Source organism: Tursiops truncatus, chromosome 18 (assembly GCF_011762595.2).
Source record: "Tursiops truncatus isolate mTurTru1 chromosome 18, mTurTru1.mat.Y, whole genome shotgun sequence".
Lineage (NCBI taxonomy): Eukaryota > Metazoa > Chordata > Mammalia > Artiodactyla > Delphinidae > Tursiops > Tursiops truncatus.
The window spans coordinates 4693277-4714431 of NC_047051.1; the positions used below are offsets into that span (position 1 = coordinate 4693277).

The following is a 21155-nucleotide window of genomic DNA, read 5'->3' on the forward strand; positions in this document are numbered from 1 at the left end:
ACCCAGAACTTCCATTTCGCAAGGTACAGCCCCCAGAGAAACTGCACGTGTGACTCATATTCAGAAATATTCATAACAGCATTGCCCACTGCCAGCAGCCCTGTACAACGGCCAATTCCCAGTCTACAGTCAAATGAATAAGTAGCTGTGGTCTACTCACTGGAGACAATCCTATAAGCAGTGAAAACCAGTGCACTAAGTCTGCGCACAACAGCGTGGCTGAATCTCAAAGCACGATGCTTTGAGAAAGAAGCAGGATAAAGGAACGGAACGTGACTCCATTCCTGTGCAGTTTAGAAATAACGCTAAAGTACAGTGTTTAAGGTACACACATGCATGCTTGCACTATAAAGGGCAGTAAAGAGATGGTTATCACACAGTCAGGTTGTTGGTCATTCTGGGAGGTCAGGGGGTTGACCAGAAAGACGCACACAGGGGATTTCTAGGCTACAGGTATTAAATTGTACCTATATTTTTATGCAACTTTAGGTATGCTGGTTGTTATTTACCAGTAAAAGCAATATTTTCAAAACTTAATAAAATCTGGTCGAGCGCCCCCAGGAGCTGTCCTGCCTGGAGAAGCGTCACCCTCTCCTCCTCTGGTCCCCTCAGGCACCTGATCCTGCCTGCACCCTCAGCCCCCTCCCCACCCAGACGGCCCAGGGAGGTAGGCAGCTCATCCTGGGATGGAGGCCCGGGCTCTGGCCTCTCCCTGATGGGCAGGCCCTTTCTAGGCAGGAATGCCTGTTTCCTACCAGGAAAGAGGCAGGTGTGGGCTGTGAAGCAAGGCCCACTCAGCCTGTTTGGGTTCGGGGCCCTGACCTGCCTCCAGCCCAGGAAAGACGAATCCCTCACGGGGGCCACACTAGATTGTAAGGACCCACGTGGGGCTTTCTTGTTATAAAAAGCACACGTCTGCCTTCACCTCCCGGTCTCGGGCTTATCAAGGGCAAGCAGGGCTGTGCTGGGGCAAAATTCAAAGGTTTAGGATCTTCAACCTGTTGGCATCGGCTGTTCCCAAGGGCCGGAACCGCGGGGTTGAGGCAGAAATGGCAGAAAATTAAAGCCAGGCCGTCGGGGTAACATCTCTGAACCATGCTCCTTCTTCCATCCCTCCAGAAATTCCTGGTCCCCAAGGGTGACCGGATGCGGGATATTTCCGGTCCGCCCCAGGTCCCGAGGCTTCCGGGAACTTTTTTTTTTAATAGCTTGCTGACACCTGTATATAAAATACATTCTCATAACAGACATTTTCCGAAAGCCTTCCAACCGCAGAGCGTCTACCTAAAGCCTGAGAAGTGTCAGCCTCGGGCTTGTTTTCCCTCTGCGGAATTCTGCTGAACAGCTTCCACGGGCGGCGCCGCCAAAAATGGGCAAGAGCGGCCTGGGCCCACCTCCCGACGCATCAGCTGCGGAGACAGACGGAAAGCAGGCTTCCTCGTCGTCGCTGAACCCAGTCCCGCCTTCTTCCCTCTAATGAACTCAAAGGCCGCAGCACCTTGCCCTCCAGGGCGCCCCTCCGCTCCCATCCCCCCGGGACGCGCCCACCAACATCCCTGTCCCTTCCCTAAGCCCCCCTCCCCCTCCCTTCCGTGTCCATCAGGCCGCTTGTAGGGGTCACTCCCTCCGCCTCCGCCTGCTTCTCTCGCTTCCCCGCACCGCCCTGGGCGTCCGGTCCTCCCTGCTCGTCCTCCTGGGCATCGCTGGCTGGGCCCTGTCTGTGCCATTTGTGACTTCCGGCTTCCACCTTTGCCCCTCTATCTTCAATTCTCCATACAGCAGCAGAGCGGCTTTTTAAAATGAGAAATCAGGGCTTCCCTGGTGGCGCAGTGGTTGAGAGTCCGCCTGCCGATGCAGGGGATGTGGGTTCGTGCCCCGGTCCGGGAAGATCCCACATGCCGCGGAGCGGCTGGGCCCGTGAGCCATGGCCGCTGAGCCTGCGCGTCCGGAGCCTGTGCTCCGCAACGGGAGAGGCCACAGCAGTGAGGGGCCCACGTACCGCAAAAAACATAAATAAATAAAAATAAAATGAGAAATCAGACCTAGCCAGGCTCCTTCCTCCCATCCCTCCCACCACGTGGCTTCCCTCATTTTCTGAGTAAGATACAAAGTCACCCCCACGGTGACGTGGCCCTGCCGGTGTCTCTCCTCACCCCGAGGTACTCGCCTTCCAACCCTATCCCCCAGGTTCCTTCAGTACGTCCAGCTCAGGCCCGGCTGGGGGTCTTGCCCCACTGGTCCCTCTGCCCCTATAGTCTTCCCTTTGATCTCCACGTGGCTTTCCATGGGATTCCCTCTCTGCTCTCACGTGTCCTCATTACAGAGGCCTTTCCTGCCCCTGCCTCCTCACCCCATCACCGGCTCTGCTCACCTGCACGGTTCACAGAGGTGCATGACATCACAGGTATATATTACACGCCTGTTTCCTGCCGACTCTGAGCACAGGGACTTGGTTGGTCTGAATCATTTCTGCATTCCCAGAGCTGAGAACACTGACACACAGTAGGCACTCAATACGTATGTGTTAAATGGATGAATCGGTGATTTAGGAATTATATAAATACTTTAAACATTTTATTTTACCTTAAAACACATATATATGGCCAATTATTTGCCAGTATTTTGACCCAGGGCCAAAGCCTTTTCTTTGCGCAGTGCCCCAACTGGGGATTCTTGCTGTCTCCTTTTTAGCATAAATCACACCTATAATGTGTTATCTACAATTTCAAATTCTGATTACTTTAAATGGGCAGGAGATCTTACAGACTGTTGAAAAGCAATTTCAGTACAGAATGCTTCCGTTCTTAAATTATTTTCCCCCAGTCTCCCCTACACTTACTTTAAAGCAAATCTTTAAGTTACCTATATTGAATCTTTTCAAATCATTCAACTCAGCTTTCAGAGAAGCAGTTCTCCCTTTTACACTCGTTATATTCACGTATGTAATAGTTAATGGGCTGACTTCTTAGTGTGTAATCACATTTCCTAAGTACAATAACATGAACCACGGGCATCAGCGGGTTTAGGAACAAACCCAGCTCCCCTCAAAGGTGTGCAGGTGAGCTGGGGAGACACCAGGTTCACTGCTACCTGCCAGCGAGTTTGCTCCAGTGAGACAGCATAGAGGAGGTCGGAAAATAGGACTCCTGCAGAAAACAAGTCCCTGACGCAAGCACGTAGTTTATCTGATGGAAACCGGTCTGGGTCCCACAGGAGAGAATCAGAAAAGCAAAATTAGGGTGGCTAAATGTAGCGAAGATCCAAACACAGCCTAGGCAAGAGATTTCCCTCTGCCCCCCTGGCCAAGGAACTAGCGTTCATGAGAAGGAACTAAAGTTAGTATCAGAGCCATACTGAATGCTGGGTTTCAATCAATACAGTTAACCTATATCATTGGTTAGTAAACCGAACCTAGCTCTCACTCTCTAGTAAGAAAGACCAGATAGTCATCCTCAATTCTTTGGTGATCTTTAAATTCTAAATAAATTAATCCTTTTTAAAAGACAGACTTCTGGGGAGTTCCCTGGCGGCCCAGTGGTTAGGACTCGGTGCTTCCACTGCAGGGGGCCCAGGTTCAATTCCTGGTCAGGGAACTAAGATCCCCCAAGCCACTCGGTGTGGCCAGAAAAAAAAAAAAAAAGACAGACTCTGAACCCGAAGTGAACCTAACTTTGAGCTCCTGCTTTCCTCCCTGGGTAACATTTTATACAACCCCAATGTCTCAGTCACTTCTGGTCATTTGTCACCCACGTGCTGATGGGGAACGATGGCCTCAGCTGTGGGTCTCCTCCCATCCGGTCACTCACTGACACCCTCTTCCTAATGTCCCCCTGCTGGGAACCCGGCCTGGCAGGATCACATGCACATTGGTCATAGGATGTTCATCCTCTCCTCAGATGTACGGGCTTCAGAAGCCGCTGGGCCCTGGTCCACCATCCCCAACTCGGCCCAGATGTGGAATCAGTAACGAGCTCTACAAGCCAAGTTAAATGTTTATAATCCTTCAGGCAAAATTTTAGCCACAGCTTTCATGGCAGTTTTCAAATCTTCCTTGGGAATGAGAAGGACAGAGCTCAAGGCCCAGGTCCTTTCCTCTGGGGCACTCATATGTATGTTTATGACACCTGCTCTCATCAAACCAGAGCTACAGGGACTTCCCTGGTGGTGCAGTGGTTTAAGAACCCGCCTGCCACTGCAGAGGACATGGGTTTAAGCCCTGGTCCGGGAAGAGCCCACGTGCCACGGGGCAACTAAGCCCGTGAGCCACAGCTACTGAGCCTGCGCTCTAGAGCCCACGTGCTACGATCACTGAAGCCCATGCGCCCTAGAGCCTGTGCCCTGCAACAAGAGAAGCCACCACAATGAGAAGCCCGCACACCACCATGAAGAGTAGCCCCCGCTCGCCGCAACTAGAGAAAGCCTGTGCACAGCAACGCAGCCGAAATTAAAAATAAATAAATTTATATTAAAAAAAAATAAACAGAGCCACGGTCCAGACCTTCCCCTTCTCTGATGGAATGACCAGTCACTTTGTTAGACACAGATGTGAGCTAGTTCTGCTGCCTTGACTCCCATTCTGGAACCCAGAATGACCTTTCTGAATGACCTGATCATGGTGACCTGCAAAGGTGATCTGGAAGCAAACCGACGACACGCCGTGCAGACCGATTCACGGGTGACAGAGGACCTGGCAAAGAGGGCCCGTGCATCCAGCCTTCCCAAAGGGCACATACCCTTCGTGGGATCTCAGGCCCGACGGCAGTCAACGTTCAAACCACGGGGCCACTTCCTCTGTTCCGAGTCCTTCCTCGTCATGTGGCTTCCTTAGGAGTTTGCTTAGAGGGAAAATACGCTGTTCAGGCCAACACATATACTTGGTCAGTTTGACAGGTATATTTTTCATCATAAATTAATAAGACGACATTCAGACCTCTCCATTTGAATCTCACCATGTGTCTGTCTCTCCATGACCAATGGCCTCGAGGGTTCTGATAAGATAGTTCTGAACGTATGAGGCTGAAGGCCAGACCCCAAGCGAATACCACTGTGAGGCTTCCTGACGTCTGGTCAGCCTGTCCCAGCTGATTAGGACGCAGAGCAGGGCTTCTCAGCCCTGACAGCGCATTAAGTGCATGTTGAAAAGAATGTGGAAACACAGAATTCCTAGAAGAAGGCACGGGGCTCTTTGACATCAGTCTTAGTAATATGTTTGTGGATCTGTTTCCTCGGGCTAGGGCAACAAAATCAAAAATAAACAATTGGGACTACATCAAACTGAAAAGCTTTTGCACAGTGATGGAAACCAGCAACAAAATGAAAAGGCTGCCTACTGAATAGGAGAAGACATTTACAAGCGATATATTTGATAAGGGGTTCATATCCAGAATATATAAAGAACTCACACAACTCAATATCAAAAAAACAAACAATCGTTTAAAAATGGGCAGAGGACCTGAGTAGACATTTTGCCAAAGAAGACATACAAATGGCCAATAAACTCATAAAAAGATGCTCAACATCACTAATCGTCAGGGAAATGCAAATCAAAACCATAATGAGGTATCACCTCACACCTGTCAGAAGCGCTATTGTCAGAGACAAGAAATAACGAGCGTTGGCAAGGATGCGGAGAAATGGGACCCTCCTGCACTCTTAGTGGGAATGTGAATAGGTGCAGTCGCTATGGAGGTTCCTCAAAAACTTAAAAATAGAACTACCATACGATCCAGCAATTCCACTTCTGAGGATGTATCTGAAGAAAATGAAAACACTAATTGGAAAAAATACGTGAGCCCCTAAGACATCTCGCCATTTGTGACAACGTGCATGGACCTAGCGGGTACTATGCTAAGTGACATAGGTCAGGCAGAGAGAGACAAATACCATATGAGTTCACTCATATGTGGAATCTAAAAAACAAAACAAACAAACATAACAAAACAGAAAAAGACTCATAGATACAGAGAACAAACAGGTGGTCGCCAGAGCGAGGGGTGGGGGGGATGACTGAAATAGGTGAAGGGGATTGCGAGGTACCAACCTCCAGCTGTAAAGTAAGTCAGTCACGGGGATGTAACGTACAGCACAGAGAATATAGTCAATAGTGCTGTGATAACCTTGTACGGGGACAGATGGCTACTAGACTTACCGTGGTGATTAATTCATAATGTATATAAATTCAAATCATTATGGTGTACACCTGAAATCGTATAATATTGTATGTCAACTATTCTTCCGTTGAAAAAAAAAAGGGAAGAAGAACACCCGGCCTCATCCCAGATCAGTTAAAAGCAGAATCTTTGGGGCTTCCCTGGTGGCGCAGTGGTTGGGAGTCCGCCTGCCGATGCAGGGGACGTGGGTTCGTGCCCCAGTCTGGGAGGATCCCACGTGCCGCGGGGCGGCTGGGCCCGTGAGCTGTGGCCACCGGGCCTGTGCGTCCGGAGACTGTGCTCTGCGGCGGGAGAGGCCGCGGCAGTGGGGGGGCCCGCGTACCGCAAAAAAAAAAAAAAAAAGCAGAATTTTTGGAGGTTTCCCAGGAGATTCTAATCAGCTGCAGAAACTGAGAACCACTGGCTTAGTGTATTTCCCTTTCTACAATGAAGAAAAAGCCCTTGGGTTCTGGAACCGATGTGTACAGTCTTCTAATCTGAGTTCTACTAAGCATTAGTAATAGTACTGGTTACCATACCCTGAGGGCCTAATCTTTGCCAAGTACTATGTTATGCACTTTTATATACAGTATCTGAACACCTAAAAACAACCGTATAAGGTAGACATTGTTATCCTCATTTTAAACGTTTTAATTTATTTCATTTGTTTACCTGAAAAAATAGACTCAGAAAGGTTAAGTAACTTGACCAAAACTCACACAGCTGGTCAGGTAAAGAATCCAGGTTGATCTGATTCCAAAGTCCAAGCTTCCCCATTCTGCCATGTTGCCTCTTAGCCTTTAATGATTGTAGGAAGCAGATTAGTCATGTTTTGGCCAAAATTCCATCCATGGAAAATCCAAGCTAGGAAGGCTGTTTCTCCAGAGACAGTTGACGTGAGGGAAACGGCTTGTGTTTAAGAGAGTCAGCTCATTTATGACTGGAATCTAATTTTGTAGAACAGCAAACTAGAGGATGATTTTGAGCTGAATTACATTTGTATTTTTAATCAAGGGGCCAACATTATTGAGTATGTAATAACCCATCCTCTCTGTTTACTTTAATCCTTGAGAAAACAATAATTTCCCCCATTCATCTCACCCCCGCCTTGATTTTGGGGACTCACTGCCTGAGTCTGACAAGACTCCCGCATGGAACCAAATTATGTGCGTAAAATATCAAAATGAAGCATTGCTCTGTTGCAGAAGCAGTTGCTGAGATGTAAAGGGTCCACGGCACTAGGCTAGAAGCACTTGTGGGGAGTGGCATCCCGTCTCCCCACACCCCCAGTCTGCCCGCCCTGTTCCGGAGTCATCAGTGGATCGCGGCACCGGCTCTTGGTTCCATAACAATTGCTGGGAAACCAAAGAGCTGGGCTGAGTTGTGCAAACACTGCCCTGCACGGAACTCTGATCCCATCTCACACTGCTCACGAAGGTAATATCCTTTCATAAACTGGAGGATTAGGCTTCAGCGGTCAAGGTCAATGACGTGCACAGCGTCAGGGGCGCTGGCGTCCATAGTGCAGGTGCAGGAAGGACCCTCCTAACAACATGGTTGGATGGTGTGTCCTGACATTTTACTTCCCTTTGAGAGTTTGTGATGATCTCTCCACTTTGATGCTCTCAAACCCTGGACCCGCAGCCTGAACCCCGAGACACTGTTCCATGGAAACAACGGATAAATCTGATGTTTAGCCCCGTGTCTCGGCGGGAGGTTCGTAAGTATCTGTTGAGTAAACGAGGGAGATGGGGGCAGGTGTGGCGCGTGCCCAGGACTTTGGTGGGGGCCGTATTGCGTTATTGCATCACGTAAACGTCACTGCTCTACCCAGCTGGCCTCGCCGTGGCGGGTCCTGGGTTTGAGAGGCAGCTCCATCCTGCCCGCAGGGGGCCCGGCCGGCCACGGCCCTCTGGTGGCCAGGAGAGCCCAGGACGCGACGGCCCAGGGTGGCAGTGACATCCTGCTGAGGGATCCGTGAGGGTACGATGAGGATGAGGGCAAAGGGCACGGCCCGCTCTAAGGCCCGGGGCAGAAAAGCTGGGCCTGGGAGTGGAGGTAGGGTGAGGGCGGTCCACTGTGCAGGCTGCAAACTCGAGCCCAGCGTCTCCTGGGTCCAGATCCCAGCCCCCTCTTTCCCAGCTCCCACAGGGGAGAAGCGTCAGGCGGTGCGAGGGTAGGGCGAGCCCCGGCCTGCTCACAAGTGCTCCCTAAGTCGCCCCGTCACTCCTGTTCCTGGGGCTGCAGCCACAGGGCAGCGTGACTGAGGACAGGGCGTGGGCAGAAGCAGCCTTCCACCCCAGCACTTGGCACACTGCTCGGTAGGTATTAGACGTTCGTCGGAACACAGCCCCTGAATCTCCCACCCTTCCCAGTAAAACAGAGGGCATGACCGCTGCTCCAAAGGGTTGAGGTGGGGATTAAACGAGATGAGACACCTGAACACTTTCCTGCACGATGCTTGGCCAGAGCAGGTGCACAGTAAAAGCCGCGTGAGTCTGACCTCCTCCTGGGTCAACAGGCCTGCTGGGCCTTTCTAAAGCAAGATGTACAAGTTCAGTATTTCTCAAATCCAGGGAATGCCTGTGTTCCACAGGACGCCAATAGCGTTCTGTGAAAAAAAAAATCAGTGCCCAAATACTTTCTGAAATGTATTAAATAGTCAGAGACAGAAAGCACTAGGTACTCCTGTATGCTTGTCCGTATTATTTTTCACTGAAGTGCTACTAAGACGTGAAGACCATGGGGTTCACAGCTATGTGGTCCTGGGACTAGACAGGCAGGTCTGGAAGCCGAAGAGAGGGCCCCAGAGAGCTCCAAGTTCATCCGGGAGGTGACATTTCTTCAAATCAATGGGGCAAAGAGGTTTTATCCAGGGAATGACATTGGAACAAGGAGTTGGCTGTCTGATTTCTCCCTTGACTACTTCCAGGAAACATTCTATGATGTGCACAGAAGACGGATGTAAAAATTTTTAAGCCATTTTTCAAAATCTCCACCTAATGAATATTCAGACATTTGCACTCAGCAAAACACTTGCTCCGTTTAAGACACAGCAGTGAAGCAGCTCGTGTTGAGAATTCCCAGTGAATCAGCCACACGATCTCGTTCTGCACTAGCTCGGTCCCATTTCATGTGTGCGTTTTAGATGAGCTCTTCCAGCATGTATTCAGGAAGTGTGCGCGCTTTAAAAAGAGCCCTCAGGGGCTTCCCTGGCGGCTCAGTGGTTAAGAATCCACCTGCCAACGCAGGGGACACGGGTTCGAGCCCTGGTCCGGGAAGATCCCACATGCCGCGGAGCAACTAAGCCCATGCACGACAACTACTGAGCCTGCGCTCTAGAGCCCACGAGCCACAACCACTGAGCCTGCGAGCCACAACTACTGAAGCCCGTGGGCCTGGAGTCCGTGCTCCGCAACAAGAGAGGCCACCGCAATGAGAAGCCTGCGCACTGCAACGAAGAGTAGCCCCCGCTCACTGCAACTAGAGAAAGCCTGGGCACAGCAACGAAGACCCAACGCAGCCAGAAATAAATAAATTAAATAAATTAAAAAAAAAAAAAAAGAGCCCTCAAATTTCACTGTGGGGAACGGATTTACCGAGGCCAGGACTGGAGGCCGAAATGCTGATTAGGAGGCACAAGGTGGTGGCGACCTGGACCAAAGCCATGGCCTAGAGATATCAAAGTAGGTGGGCTCAGGAGATTTAGAGGGTCGTCCTGAGAGGACTTGAGGTCTGGATGTATTGGCAGGATGGACATAAAGGCGTGGAGGACAATTCCCAGTCTCTGACCTGTGTACGTGAGTGAGGGCAGGGTGGGGGTTGAGCCAGTTGAGTCTGAGGTGCCTGTGTAACATCTGGATGGAGCGGCCCACGTGACAGCTGGCTAGAAGGGCCTGGAGCTCAAGGCACCTAGGCAACAGGTAAAGATTTGTCACTAGCGTCGCTGATAGTCGGAGGCGTGGAGTAGGTGAGGTTGCCCCACCGGAGCGTGAAGAGAGGGACCAAATGGCCTGCAAGAGAACCCGCAAGAACCCCACCACGGCAGTCACGTCCTAAAGATCCTAGCTCAGCGTCTGGTGTCCCAAACCCGCCCCCCACCCCCAAAGCCGCCCCTTGGCCAGGCTCTCACGCCTTCTCAGCTGGACGACCACAGCCTTCTCACTGGTCTTCCTCTTCCAGGCAGGAGGAATCTGCTAAAAGGCTCTTCGCAAGCGTCGCTCTGAGAAATCAGTCCTCTGCTTAGAACCCTCCCGAGGTCCCCTCTCTGCCTTTTAGGAAAATCCAGACTCCTTACCTGATCAATTACGCTCTTGGATTTACAGCCCTTCCTTCCTTGCCTCTTGGTTCTGACCACGCTACAGCCGCACCTCCCAAGGACGTGACGCTTCCTGTCCACAGCACTTTCTCACATACTGTCTTCTTTATAATCAGAGGCGTCCCCTCTCTATCCCCTCCTTCTTCTGAATAACCCTCACTTCTCCTGGAAAGCCCGGCTCAAGTGGCGTCTCCTCTGGGCGCCTTCCCTGCCTGCAGTCTGATTTAGATGCTCTGCCTCTGTGTTCCTGCATTGTCTTACTTACGTCCCCATCAGGGCTCTCCACACTCTGTATCCTTGCAGTTAATTACTGGCCTGCCTGCTTGCTCCACTGAGCTGCCCAAGGCCTCACTCTGTGCTCTTGGAAGCTGGCGGCACACAGTGGGCTGGGCGCTCAATCACAGGAGCTGCATCAATAGATCCTGCTGGCACTGGCTGAGCCCTTGCAATGCAATCCTCACCCTCTGGACCCTCAGGCAGCATCCACAGTGATGTCTATTTCACAGGCGAGGAGCTGGATGAAGCCTGGCGTTTGCTCAGCTGACACGTGGAGCGGGGCCAGGATGCGCTCTAAACCACGTGAGTCTCCTCTGACACCTCCTGCGGAAACTGAAGAACATTTTACTCGCGTTTTGTCTTTCTTCTTCAACTATGAGCTTGTTTTCCACACTGTGAGCGCCGTGAGAATAGAAATGGTGTCTTAGCCATCTCTACATCCCCTGCAACAACTGAAGTGATGCTTTTCACATAATAACTCTTCAATATCTAAGAAATCAGTACTAGGTTTCCGCTGAAGTTTCTAGACAACGCTGTTGAGGGACTGTCGCCCTGAACTGTACCAGGTGTATCTTACATGTATCTCAATTCCATTTATGACATTCCTACAAGATGGCCTTACTTTTGCCATTTTATAAATGAGGAAAGCAGGCTTATGGGCTATGGGACTGGGTCCTGAGGCTCTGAAGGGCTGGCTCGCTGCCCACTTAATGTGTGTCTGATTAGCCCGGCATATAAAGGAGAAGGCGATGAACATTACGGTCACCAAGTGACCACCAGTTCAGATCTAGAGTGGTGCTGGGAAAGATACCAAGAGACCTGTGTCAGAGAAACTTGACGCGTCAGCAGCTATCTCTGACAAGAGTTCCCCGTGGAGAGACTGGGAGCATGTTTGATACCAGTGAACCGGGGACTGCAAGGCTGCCCTGGAATCAGCCCTCCTCCTATGGGACTGCAACCCCTGCATCTCACAGAGTGGCACCCGGCTCCTGGGGCAGGTCCATCAGATTCATCGGACTGGACTTCAATCTGTCTAGCAGTAAATTCACTTCACAAAACTTCCTTTGAAAACTTTGCAAGTTGCCCTTCAACTGAATTTTTTTTTTCTCTCGTTCTAAAGCCCCTCCACGGTCCTTAAGACGTATCACCTTTCCATAGAAGGAAATTATTTATGCCAGAGCAGAGGATAGATACGATTCATTTCCAGTAAAAGCTTTCAAGACACCCAACGTTCTTCACCATGAGGCTGCTAAGCTTATCAACCTGTCCTCAGTTATTAAATACCTCGGAATCACTGTAGACCTTGTAACACATTCTGGGAGTTCCCTGGCCACAGAGTAATTATCTCAGAAGTACAAGAGCCATTTCAACTTTGTACCTAATCTCAAATTCTACTGTTAAAGCTTTGCCCCGTGGCATGTGGGACAGAGGCTAATAGATCCTGAGCGTGTGAATTACAGTGATTCCCCGGCCATCAGGGCTAGGCCTCCCCGAACTGCCAGGCGGTGTGAGTTTGTTAAAAGCAAATGCTTATGGGGCTTCCCTGGTGGCGCAGTGGTTGAGAATCCGCCTGCCGATGCAGGAGACGCGGGTTCGTGCCCCAGTCCGGGAAGATCCCACATGCCGCGGAGCGGCTGGGCCCGTGAGCCATGGCCGCTGAGCCTGTGCGTCCGGAGCCTATGCTCCGCAACGGGAGAGGCCACAGCAGTGAGAGGCCCGCGTACCGCAAAAAAAAAAAAAAAAAAAAAGCAAATGCTTACAAAGAAACCGTGGTATTCATACCGTGGAGTACTATGACCTAACCCCCAAGCCTGGCCCTCCTCCAGGGTTCTCAGCAGAAGGCTTCTGTGTCGTAAGCTGTGCCAGTGAGACAAATCCAGGAGTCCCCCTAGACACTGCTCCCCTTGCCTGCACCCCAGCCAGCCCGCGGCAGGGTCCTGTTGCCCTGAAGCTTCATCACACACACCCACTCTGGCCCCTCCAGACCCCTCTCCACACCACAGCTCAGGATTTGCTTCTCAGAGCACAGATCTCCCCACCCCTGCCTGCCTGCTTTGAGATAGGATCTTAAGCCTTATGTCACTGTGTAACTACATTCAGTAAATCAATGTAAGTTCAAACCGGTTCTCGTCAATAGCTTAATATATAGTAAAATAGAGTAGATATGATGTATAGAAGTCCAGACACTACATTGCTCATACTTGGGTTCACGATAGGAACTTAAAATATACATCTGTTGGGCAGAGTGCAATAATTGAGATGGCTTTTAGAATGATAAATACATGTAATGCTGGTAAAATAGGTAAGATGCTTATATTTTCTGAAGCTTCCATGATCCCATCTAATCATCTTATCCACGGACAGGCCATTTTGTAAGTCTACGTTCCTCATCATCCTATCATCACTTTTTATTTTTCCTTAAATAAGTGCGACACTCTGGCAGGTTATTAAAAACTAACCAGTCAAGTCCAGCCAAGAAATTCTTTTTTTGTTGTTTGTTTTTTTGTGGTACGCGGGCCTCTCACTGCTGTGGCCTCTCCCGTTGCGGAGCACAGGCTCCGGACGCGCAGGCTCAGCGGCCATGGCTCACGGGCCCAGCCGCTCCGCGGCACGTGGGATCTTCCCGGACCGGGGCACGAACCCGCATCCCCTGCATCGGCAGGCGGACTCTCAACCACTGCGCCACCAGGGAAGCCCAAGAATTCATTTTTGCATCCTAAAACAAACTCCATTTGGAAAATGGTTCCTTCCTGAAGGGAAAAGCTACCAGCAAACAGAAGTTTCAGTAAATAGGTTATAAACAACACAAGTCATCATTGCTTTTATCCCCCCAAAATGTGCACAGACAGTATGCGATCACGGTCTTGTTCCTGGGCCTTGCAGTGGGTGAGACTCTGTGACGACATGACCGAGTACAGTAAACTCACGCCTCTTCTTCCGCAATCTTGTCAATGACCCAACACGCGCTTGCCAGGATGTACTGGGCAAGGGCTGCACCACCGCACAAGGGGAGCCATCGCTCCTTGGTCACGTTTTAATGTCTTCTACCAAGTTGGCCACAATTCGGAGGTCCCTAAATCTGAAGAACCTGAGTGTTCTCCAAAGGAAAGTATTTTGAGAGACGGTGGAGTGCGTCTTTCATGCAGGGTAGGTTCACCCAAGGCCGCTGTGCCCGCACAAACTGAAGGCATACGGAATCAGCTCCTGCCACCTGAAACCTAGAGACGGGTGTGCTTTGCTCAACCCACCTACCTCTTTTCAAGTCAGGGACAGGCGAAGGGGTGCTTCCCACCCTAACTGACCAGTGCAATCTAGATTCTCCCTGCGGTGAATGACAGCACCCGACGTCCAGCTAGTTTAAAAGATGCAGGGCAGTGTGATGTGGAGGGAATACGAGCCCTGGCCTAGGGCGCATGGCTCCCTGTCCGCCCTGTCCCTGCGGCCTCACGTGGGACGGAGCTTGTTTTTCTGGCACAACCTCTGAGCCAGCCTAGGCACCCCACCTGCCAATGGTAAAACGCGTCTGCTCAAGGCTTCATTTCTTATCTTCTCTCACTGCTGAGCCAACAGAGAGCTCTCCCTTGTACTTAAGGGCCTTTCTGCTCTTCCCACTGCTATGTCCCAACTCAACCCTAGAAGCAGAACACCCCCTAGACGGCAGCCCTTCAAATGCTGTACGTAAAGACAAGAGTTCTGTCCCTCTTCAGTATCCCATGAGTATTCCTTAGATGATTTCACTTTTTGACAATGCTCCCAACAGGTCAACTCCAGGTTGGCAGTGAACTTATAGAAACCCTGATCTAGAACTTCAGGTGAGTTCTAACACAGGCCCAAACCTGGGTGACGAGAATCACCTGGGAGCCCTTGAGAACTCGATTTCTCATCTTCAGTCGAAATCTTCGGGGATGGATCTCGGGAATCTGAACGTTTGTAAGATTCCTCCAGTGATTCTGCTCATTATCCAGATTCGGGAACGACTTCTCAGTGGAGTGGGACTGTTTCTTTGATCTTCAAAGAGTTTTGCTTCTTTGAAAACAATTAGAAGGTATGACGTTTTCCTTAAGTCCTAGATCAGTTTAATTATAGGGCACATCATTGACAGCAGGTGAGGAAATTTAAGAAAGGAACCCAGTATTAAGGTGGATTATAGTTAAGTGGCATATGATGGATCGTGTAAGCTTGTTTCTTCAGAAATCAGGGGTCCATAGTGGCTGCTTGAGGGAGAATTCCTGAGAGTGATTTAGAACCTTCCACAGGGCAACAAGGGGTTCAGATCCACTGACACCTGGATCTACTACCTTCCAGCTGAGTGACTTTGGGAAAAATCACTTAACCTCTGAAAAGCCTTAGTTTCCTCTTTTGTAAAATGAACCTCATAGACACTGTCTTCAAGATGAAGCTTTAAGAAACGTAAAATGCTGAGTCCAGGGCCTATCACATGCTCAACTCAAAAATGATGGGCTATTTCAGCAGCTCTGGAGATGTAAAAAAAAGGGTTATCACAGAAAACACATCAATGAGGAGAAGAGGAAGGGCTTTCAAATAACAGGCACAGGTACTGGAAGACAAGGGAACTTGGAAAACGGGAGGGGTGGTCTTGGCTTTCCAACAGTCCACGAAAAACTCTTGAAAACAGACAGTGTCATTTACTCAAAGTTCAACATGATACAGATGATTATCTCAGTTCCCCACCTACGGGTACGGTGTTCACCCTGAGAACAGTCCTTCAGAGACGTGAATAAACAAGAGCGCCTCCAGGCCAGGGTTCCCAAGAATGGTGAGGATAAATAAACAGCAGTCACTCAACAGCTGACGAAGCTTCAAGTTCTCAAGTTCAAGTGCTGATTTTACAGGAGCAAGTACCACCCTGGAAGGGAGGAGGGGTGCTAGCAACAGTGACTGTTAAGATACCTTGCCCTCTGAGATTCTAAGTTTACATTTCTAAACTTGGGATTTTTGGAAGGACAATGCTACTAAATAAAGACAAATAAATGCAAGGTACGTGCTGAAGAAACACGCAGGCACGTACGGAATGCTATTTTACACAAATGGGATGTGTTCTGGGAAAATCTCTTTGGGTCACAAAAGTAGTAACTTCTGAGCAAAACCAGTAACACAGTGTCCGAAGTGTGTAGTACTTCTAGTTTGCAAATGCATTTGAGGAAAAAACACACAAAACCCCACAAGCACAAATAAACTAACTTTAATAGATATTATTTTGTATTTATATAGCGCCTTCTTCAAGAACCTTAGATGCTTTACAGACATTATATCTAATTAATCCCCACAACAACCCTGTGAGGTAGGTATTACTCCCATTTTACAAGATAGGGAGACTGAAGCACAGAGAGGTTAAGTGACTTGCCCAAGGTCACACAGTTAAATTCACTGAAGAGCCAGGACCTGAGCGCCTTAGCCTCCCAACTCCCAGGTAAATACCTCATGAGAGAATCTTTATTGAAAAGTAGCTTTAAAGAAAGTATCAAGAGTAGTAAGTTATGGGAGTGAGGTCTTTCTACTGCCGTCAAGGAAAGAAAAAACCCTACACGGATGGTTAGAGGCGACGAGACCCATATATTACATTCCTCACCTCTTCTCTTTGCCCAAAGTCTCAGGGCTCCTGTCTCGAGCCAACTTTAAAAGGTAAAGCCGCCAAGACAGAAGCCATGTGACTTAGAAGTGAGACTTAATTTAGAATATTTACTTTCAGTTATGATAATTTATAGAAATTTGTATTCCAATATACAAAATATGGGATAGCCATCCCAACATACATGTACACAGTTAGACAGCAATCAGCCACCATTTACAACTGAAACCCACCCCTCAGTTCCATCAGTCGGACCAGCACACAACCTCACAACGCGTTCGATATGGGTCACTTTTCTTACTTACTGTATCTGCATTTTCCCCCCCGACCCTAACCCTACATGTTTTTAAAGTATACTGTATTTCTGAGAAGCTTCAAGACATTTTACGTAGATGCAGCTGCACTCAGAGTGTACGCAGAAAACTGACAACCGTCACCCCATCGTCCCCTCCTGACAAGTCATCCTATTAAACAGGGTGTAGATGTGAACAGTGTGTGACTACCATGGAACTCAAAAACAACGCTAGAACTTGCTTTAATAGGAAATCTAACCTTGGCTTTTACTTCACTGTATGTTTTTTTAAATGCAAAATGTAAAAACAAACACAACATAATATCCCAATGCTGTACCTTTATGCAAATGACTTCATCTCTCTTTCTCATACATGTTGTGGCCCAACGCAAGGAAAAACTGGTTCAGCTTCACGTTACTCCTCGTCTCCATACTAAAAGCTGCAGAAATTGCGCTTTAAATTCCAAGACAATTTGGCTAAAGCCCTCAAAATAAAAAATGCCTCCACCTCCGCGGCTATCACCTTGCCCACACTCTTGGTCGTGACTCTCTGTGCCGTGGCGGTGGATCAGGCAGGCCATATAATCTGCACCAGAACCATTCCAGCCAGGGCAAGGCTTTAGAAACTGTCTCTTAAAAAGCAATCTGTCAAAATATATCATCATTTTCTCCCAGTACATCTGTTTCAACAGCCCCATTAGCTAAGTGACCCTGTTAAAGATCGATCCATGGAACGAACAGGTGAAGTCATTTCCTGAGCTAAAAGATACAGATAATAAATGTTAATAATAGCAGCAGACAAAACATTTTTTTGTTGCTTGTTTTTCAGGTTCAACAGTATTAGTAAAATAAGTTTACGAAATTACAACGATTAAAAGAAAAAGATTCCTGCCTCGAGAAAACATGAATAAAGAACATCTAAGGCCTGATTGCTATTATCTTGAATATATATTCAATTATTTTCAGCAAGTTACATTCGGCCACTGTCAGACAACTTCTTGATGCATGGCAAAGTGTCAACTGCAACGGTTTACGTACATCTTGCATCACACATACTACTTCTTGAAACTGCCAACAGAATGAAGTCTTAAACACAAAGTTAAATTCCAATAACATCTGTAAAGGTGGAAGGGGAAAAAAAAAAAAAAAGACTTGCTTTCAAAGTACTTCTGGTCGACCTCATTAAAATGTAACCCTCACAGGGTCTGTTAGCTCTCCAGGAGCTGGGGCTGGGATGGATCACTTCGTTCCAGGATAAAGAACATTTGAAAGTAACGTAGCTGCTATGACATGAGTTTTCCAAACGTGGCCTCAACCTGAAGCAGAGCACTGACGAACTCGCAAGGCCGCACACCACCGTCGCACCAGGACTGCTTAGATCATTCCACAATGACAGGGAATTTGGGATAGTTTTTAATTTTACTGAAATTAAAACTGAATGAAATAAGTGACAACTAGGACAAATCTTTAGCCAGAGATATCAGTTCCTCCCGAAAAAGAGTATGTACCTCCTCTCATTGCTATTTTTCTTAAGGTAACTTATGATTTAAAACAGAGTTTAAAATTCACCTTAAAAACAGAAACAAAAGGATTAGTTAAACTGACAAAAACTAATAAAAATATGCTGAAATTTACGACAGAATCATGGGCACTTCATACAATACTTAGACTCTACCAGTTTTAAGTAAAATAAATAAGGAAAAAAATTATAATTACAAAGCCAGTCTTTCCCCTTGGGGAAACAAAAAGCCACTTTTGACCAACTGTTCCCTAGATATACATATACTGTATATTATTATAAGCTTCTTCAGAGAAGCAAACGTATTTGTCTTCCTGACACTGGATTCTAGTATCTGTTAGTTTCTTTACATCAGGAAGGCAACTGCAAGTGTTGGGCCCAAAAGTATTTCTGGTTTACGCTTGAAAAGACCACCCAGTATTGCTTCTCGATGTGTTCAACCAGGCAAATGTATGCAGTGTGTTCAACATCATCTCCTGCAATTGTCAGTACAACCTCACAGATTCCTTTTCTTTCTACTGCACCCCCAAGGAGTTCAATCATTACTGGTGCAATTAATGAAGAGAAAATGCATGTCAATTACTGGAAGGCTGTTTTACAAGAGGAGCTGGTATCTCTGATTTCACTGCCTCGTTGTATGGAACTGTGCAGACAGCATGATACCTGAGCAAATCAATCAACTACCACGGTAGGAAGAGCGTGTGCATCCAGTCTTTGCTTTACTGTGTGCAAAGTGTGCTACTGCCCCCTGAGCTCCCTGCATTTCTCTTTTCTTGGAAAACTGGTGCTTGATCCTTTCCCAAATAACCAGAGAAGAAATGAGGCAGAAGGTCTCTCTTCATCGCGGTTCCCTCAGTCCCGGGACTGATAGAAAAGGATGTAGCCAGACTCAGAGTTCTTTGAGATATCTGACGTCAACCCGTAGAATTCTTCGATAGCTTGTGCATCTATTTTCTGTGAGGCAAAACACAAACTTTAGTACAAAAACAAGCTCTTTGAACTGCTTGAATCCAATAAAATCTTCAAGCTTTCTTAGAATAATGCCTTTCATTTTCTCATTCATAAAACAGCTCTGCACAACCCAAATGGCTTAAATTAAAAAGACGGACGATGCCAAGTACTGGTGAGAACGTGGAACAAATGCAACTCTCATGCATAGCGGGGAGGAACGTAAAATGGCACAGACGCTGGGGAGAATGTTTAGCATCATCTTCTAAGGCTGAACATACAATCACCCTGTGTGTGACCCAGCAATTCTATTCTACCCTGAACTATAGGAAACCACTAATTGTCAACCATTTGGGACCTACAAAAATGGCTCTTTCATATGGTTCAATCTACAATATACCCAAGGAAAATGAGGGCCTATGTCCAACAAAAGACTTGTACAAGGATAATCAAGGCAGTTTTATTTGTAATAGTCAACAATGGACAAAAAGTCAAGTTTCTAACGTGGTATAGCCGTACAATGGAAAATCAGACAGCAATAAAGAAAGAACTACCATTGCAGGCAACAAGATTGAGTTGCACAGGTACTGATGAGTGAAAAAGCCAGACACAAAAGCAGTCATACTGGATGAGCCCCTCGTATTCAAACACAGGCAAAATTCATCACAGTAACATAGTAAAATTCAAAATAGTGGATTCCAGAGGATGGTGGCTAGGGGAGGAAAGCTGTGGGTACTGACCAGGAGGAGGAATAAGGGAGCTTCTTGGGGTGTTGAAAATATACTATATCTTGATCTAGATGGTGGTTACGTGTGGGCGCACATTCACATGTAAAAATTTAAGTTGTTTAAAATTTGCATGCTTTACTGTGCCTTATAGCTCAATAAATTATTTTGTTAATAGTGTTTTTTTTTTTTTTTTTGCGGTACGCGGTCCTCTCACTGTTGTGGCCTCTCCTGTTGCGGAGCACAGGCTCCGGACGCGCAGGCTCAGCGGCCATGGCTCACGGGCCCAGCCGCTCCGCGGCATGTGGGATCTTCCCGGACCGGGGCACAAACCCACATCCCCTGCATCAGCAGGCGGACTCTCAACCACTGCACCACCAGGAAAGCCCTAGTGTTTTTTTTTAAACTAGCTCTGTTGTTGAAAGATTTCCCTTGTTTTATTCTAAACTTTTTTTTAAATTTTATTTATTCATCTATCTATCTATCTATCTATCTGTCTATGGCTGTGTTGGATCTTCGTTGCTGCACGCGGGCTTTCTCTAGTTGTGGCGAGCAGGGGCTGCTCTTGGTTGCTGTGCAGGTGTGAGGGCTTCTCATTGAGGTGGCTTGTCTTGTTGTGGAACACAGGCTCTAAGCACGCAGGCTTCAGTAGTTGTGGCATGCGGGCTCAGTACTTGTGGAAGGTGGGCTCAGTAGTTGTGGCTCACGGGCTCTAGAGCGCAGGCTCAGCAGTTGTGGTGCACAGGCTTACGTGCTCCGCAGCACGTGGGATCTTCCCGGACCAGGTATCAAACCCGTGTCCCCTGCATTGGCTGGTAGATTCTTAACCAGTGTGCCACCAGGGAAGTGCCTATTCTAAACTTTTTTTTTTTTTTTTTTTGCGGTACGCAGGCCTCTCACTGCTGCAGCCTCTCCCGTTGCTGAACACAGGCCCCAGACGCGCAGGCTCAGCAGCCATGGCTCACGGGCCTAGCCGCTCCACGGCATGTGGGATCTTCCCAGACCGGGGCACGAACCCGTGTCCCCTGCATCAGCAGGTGGACCCTCAATCACTGCGCCACCAGGGAAGCCCTCTAAACATTTTAAAGGTTAGCTGCCCATTACAGCAATGGGACTGGATGTTAGGGAGCAAGAAGTAGAAATCAGACTACAATCTGAAGACCTGTCATATACAATGAGAAGCTGGAAGGAAAAAGTTAAGAGCAAAATACACACACAACTTTGAAGGAAAACAAGAAATTAGGAAACGACTTACTTCTACAATGTCGTCATCAAACAACAACCAAAAATCATGACTCTTAACTATTGCAATATAATGGCCTCGATTAGGACCACTGA

The 21155-nt window shown here is 48.1% G+C and overlaps 1 protein-coding gene across 2 annotated transcripts in view; it reads right to left on the minus strand.

Moving 5' to 3' along the window:
• Positions 1-15930: 15930 nt before the first annotated feature.
• The window catches only part of USP12 (ubiquitin specific peptidase 12), a 77775-nt gene continuing 72550 nt past the window's right edge, over positions 15931-21155 (minus strand). For both annotated transcript variants that reach the window (XM_019936842.3, XM_073794989.1), the window contains exons 8-9: positions 21073-21151; positions 15931-19098 (exon numbers count right to left, since the gene is read on the minus strand). In XM_019936842.3, coding sequence (XP_019792401.1) covers positions 18997-19098; positions 21073-21151 — 181 coding nt within the window. In that variant the 3' untranslated portion in view covers positions 15931-18996. The remainder of the gene's footprint in view (positions 19099-21072; positions 21152-21155) is intronic.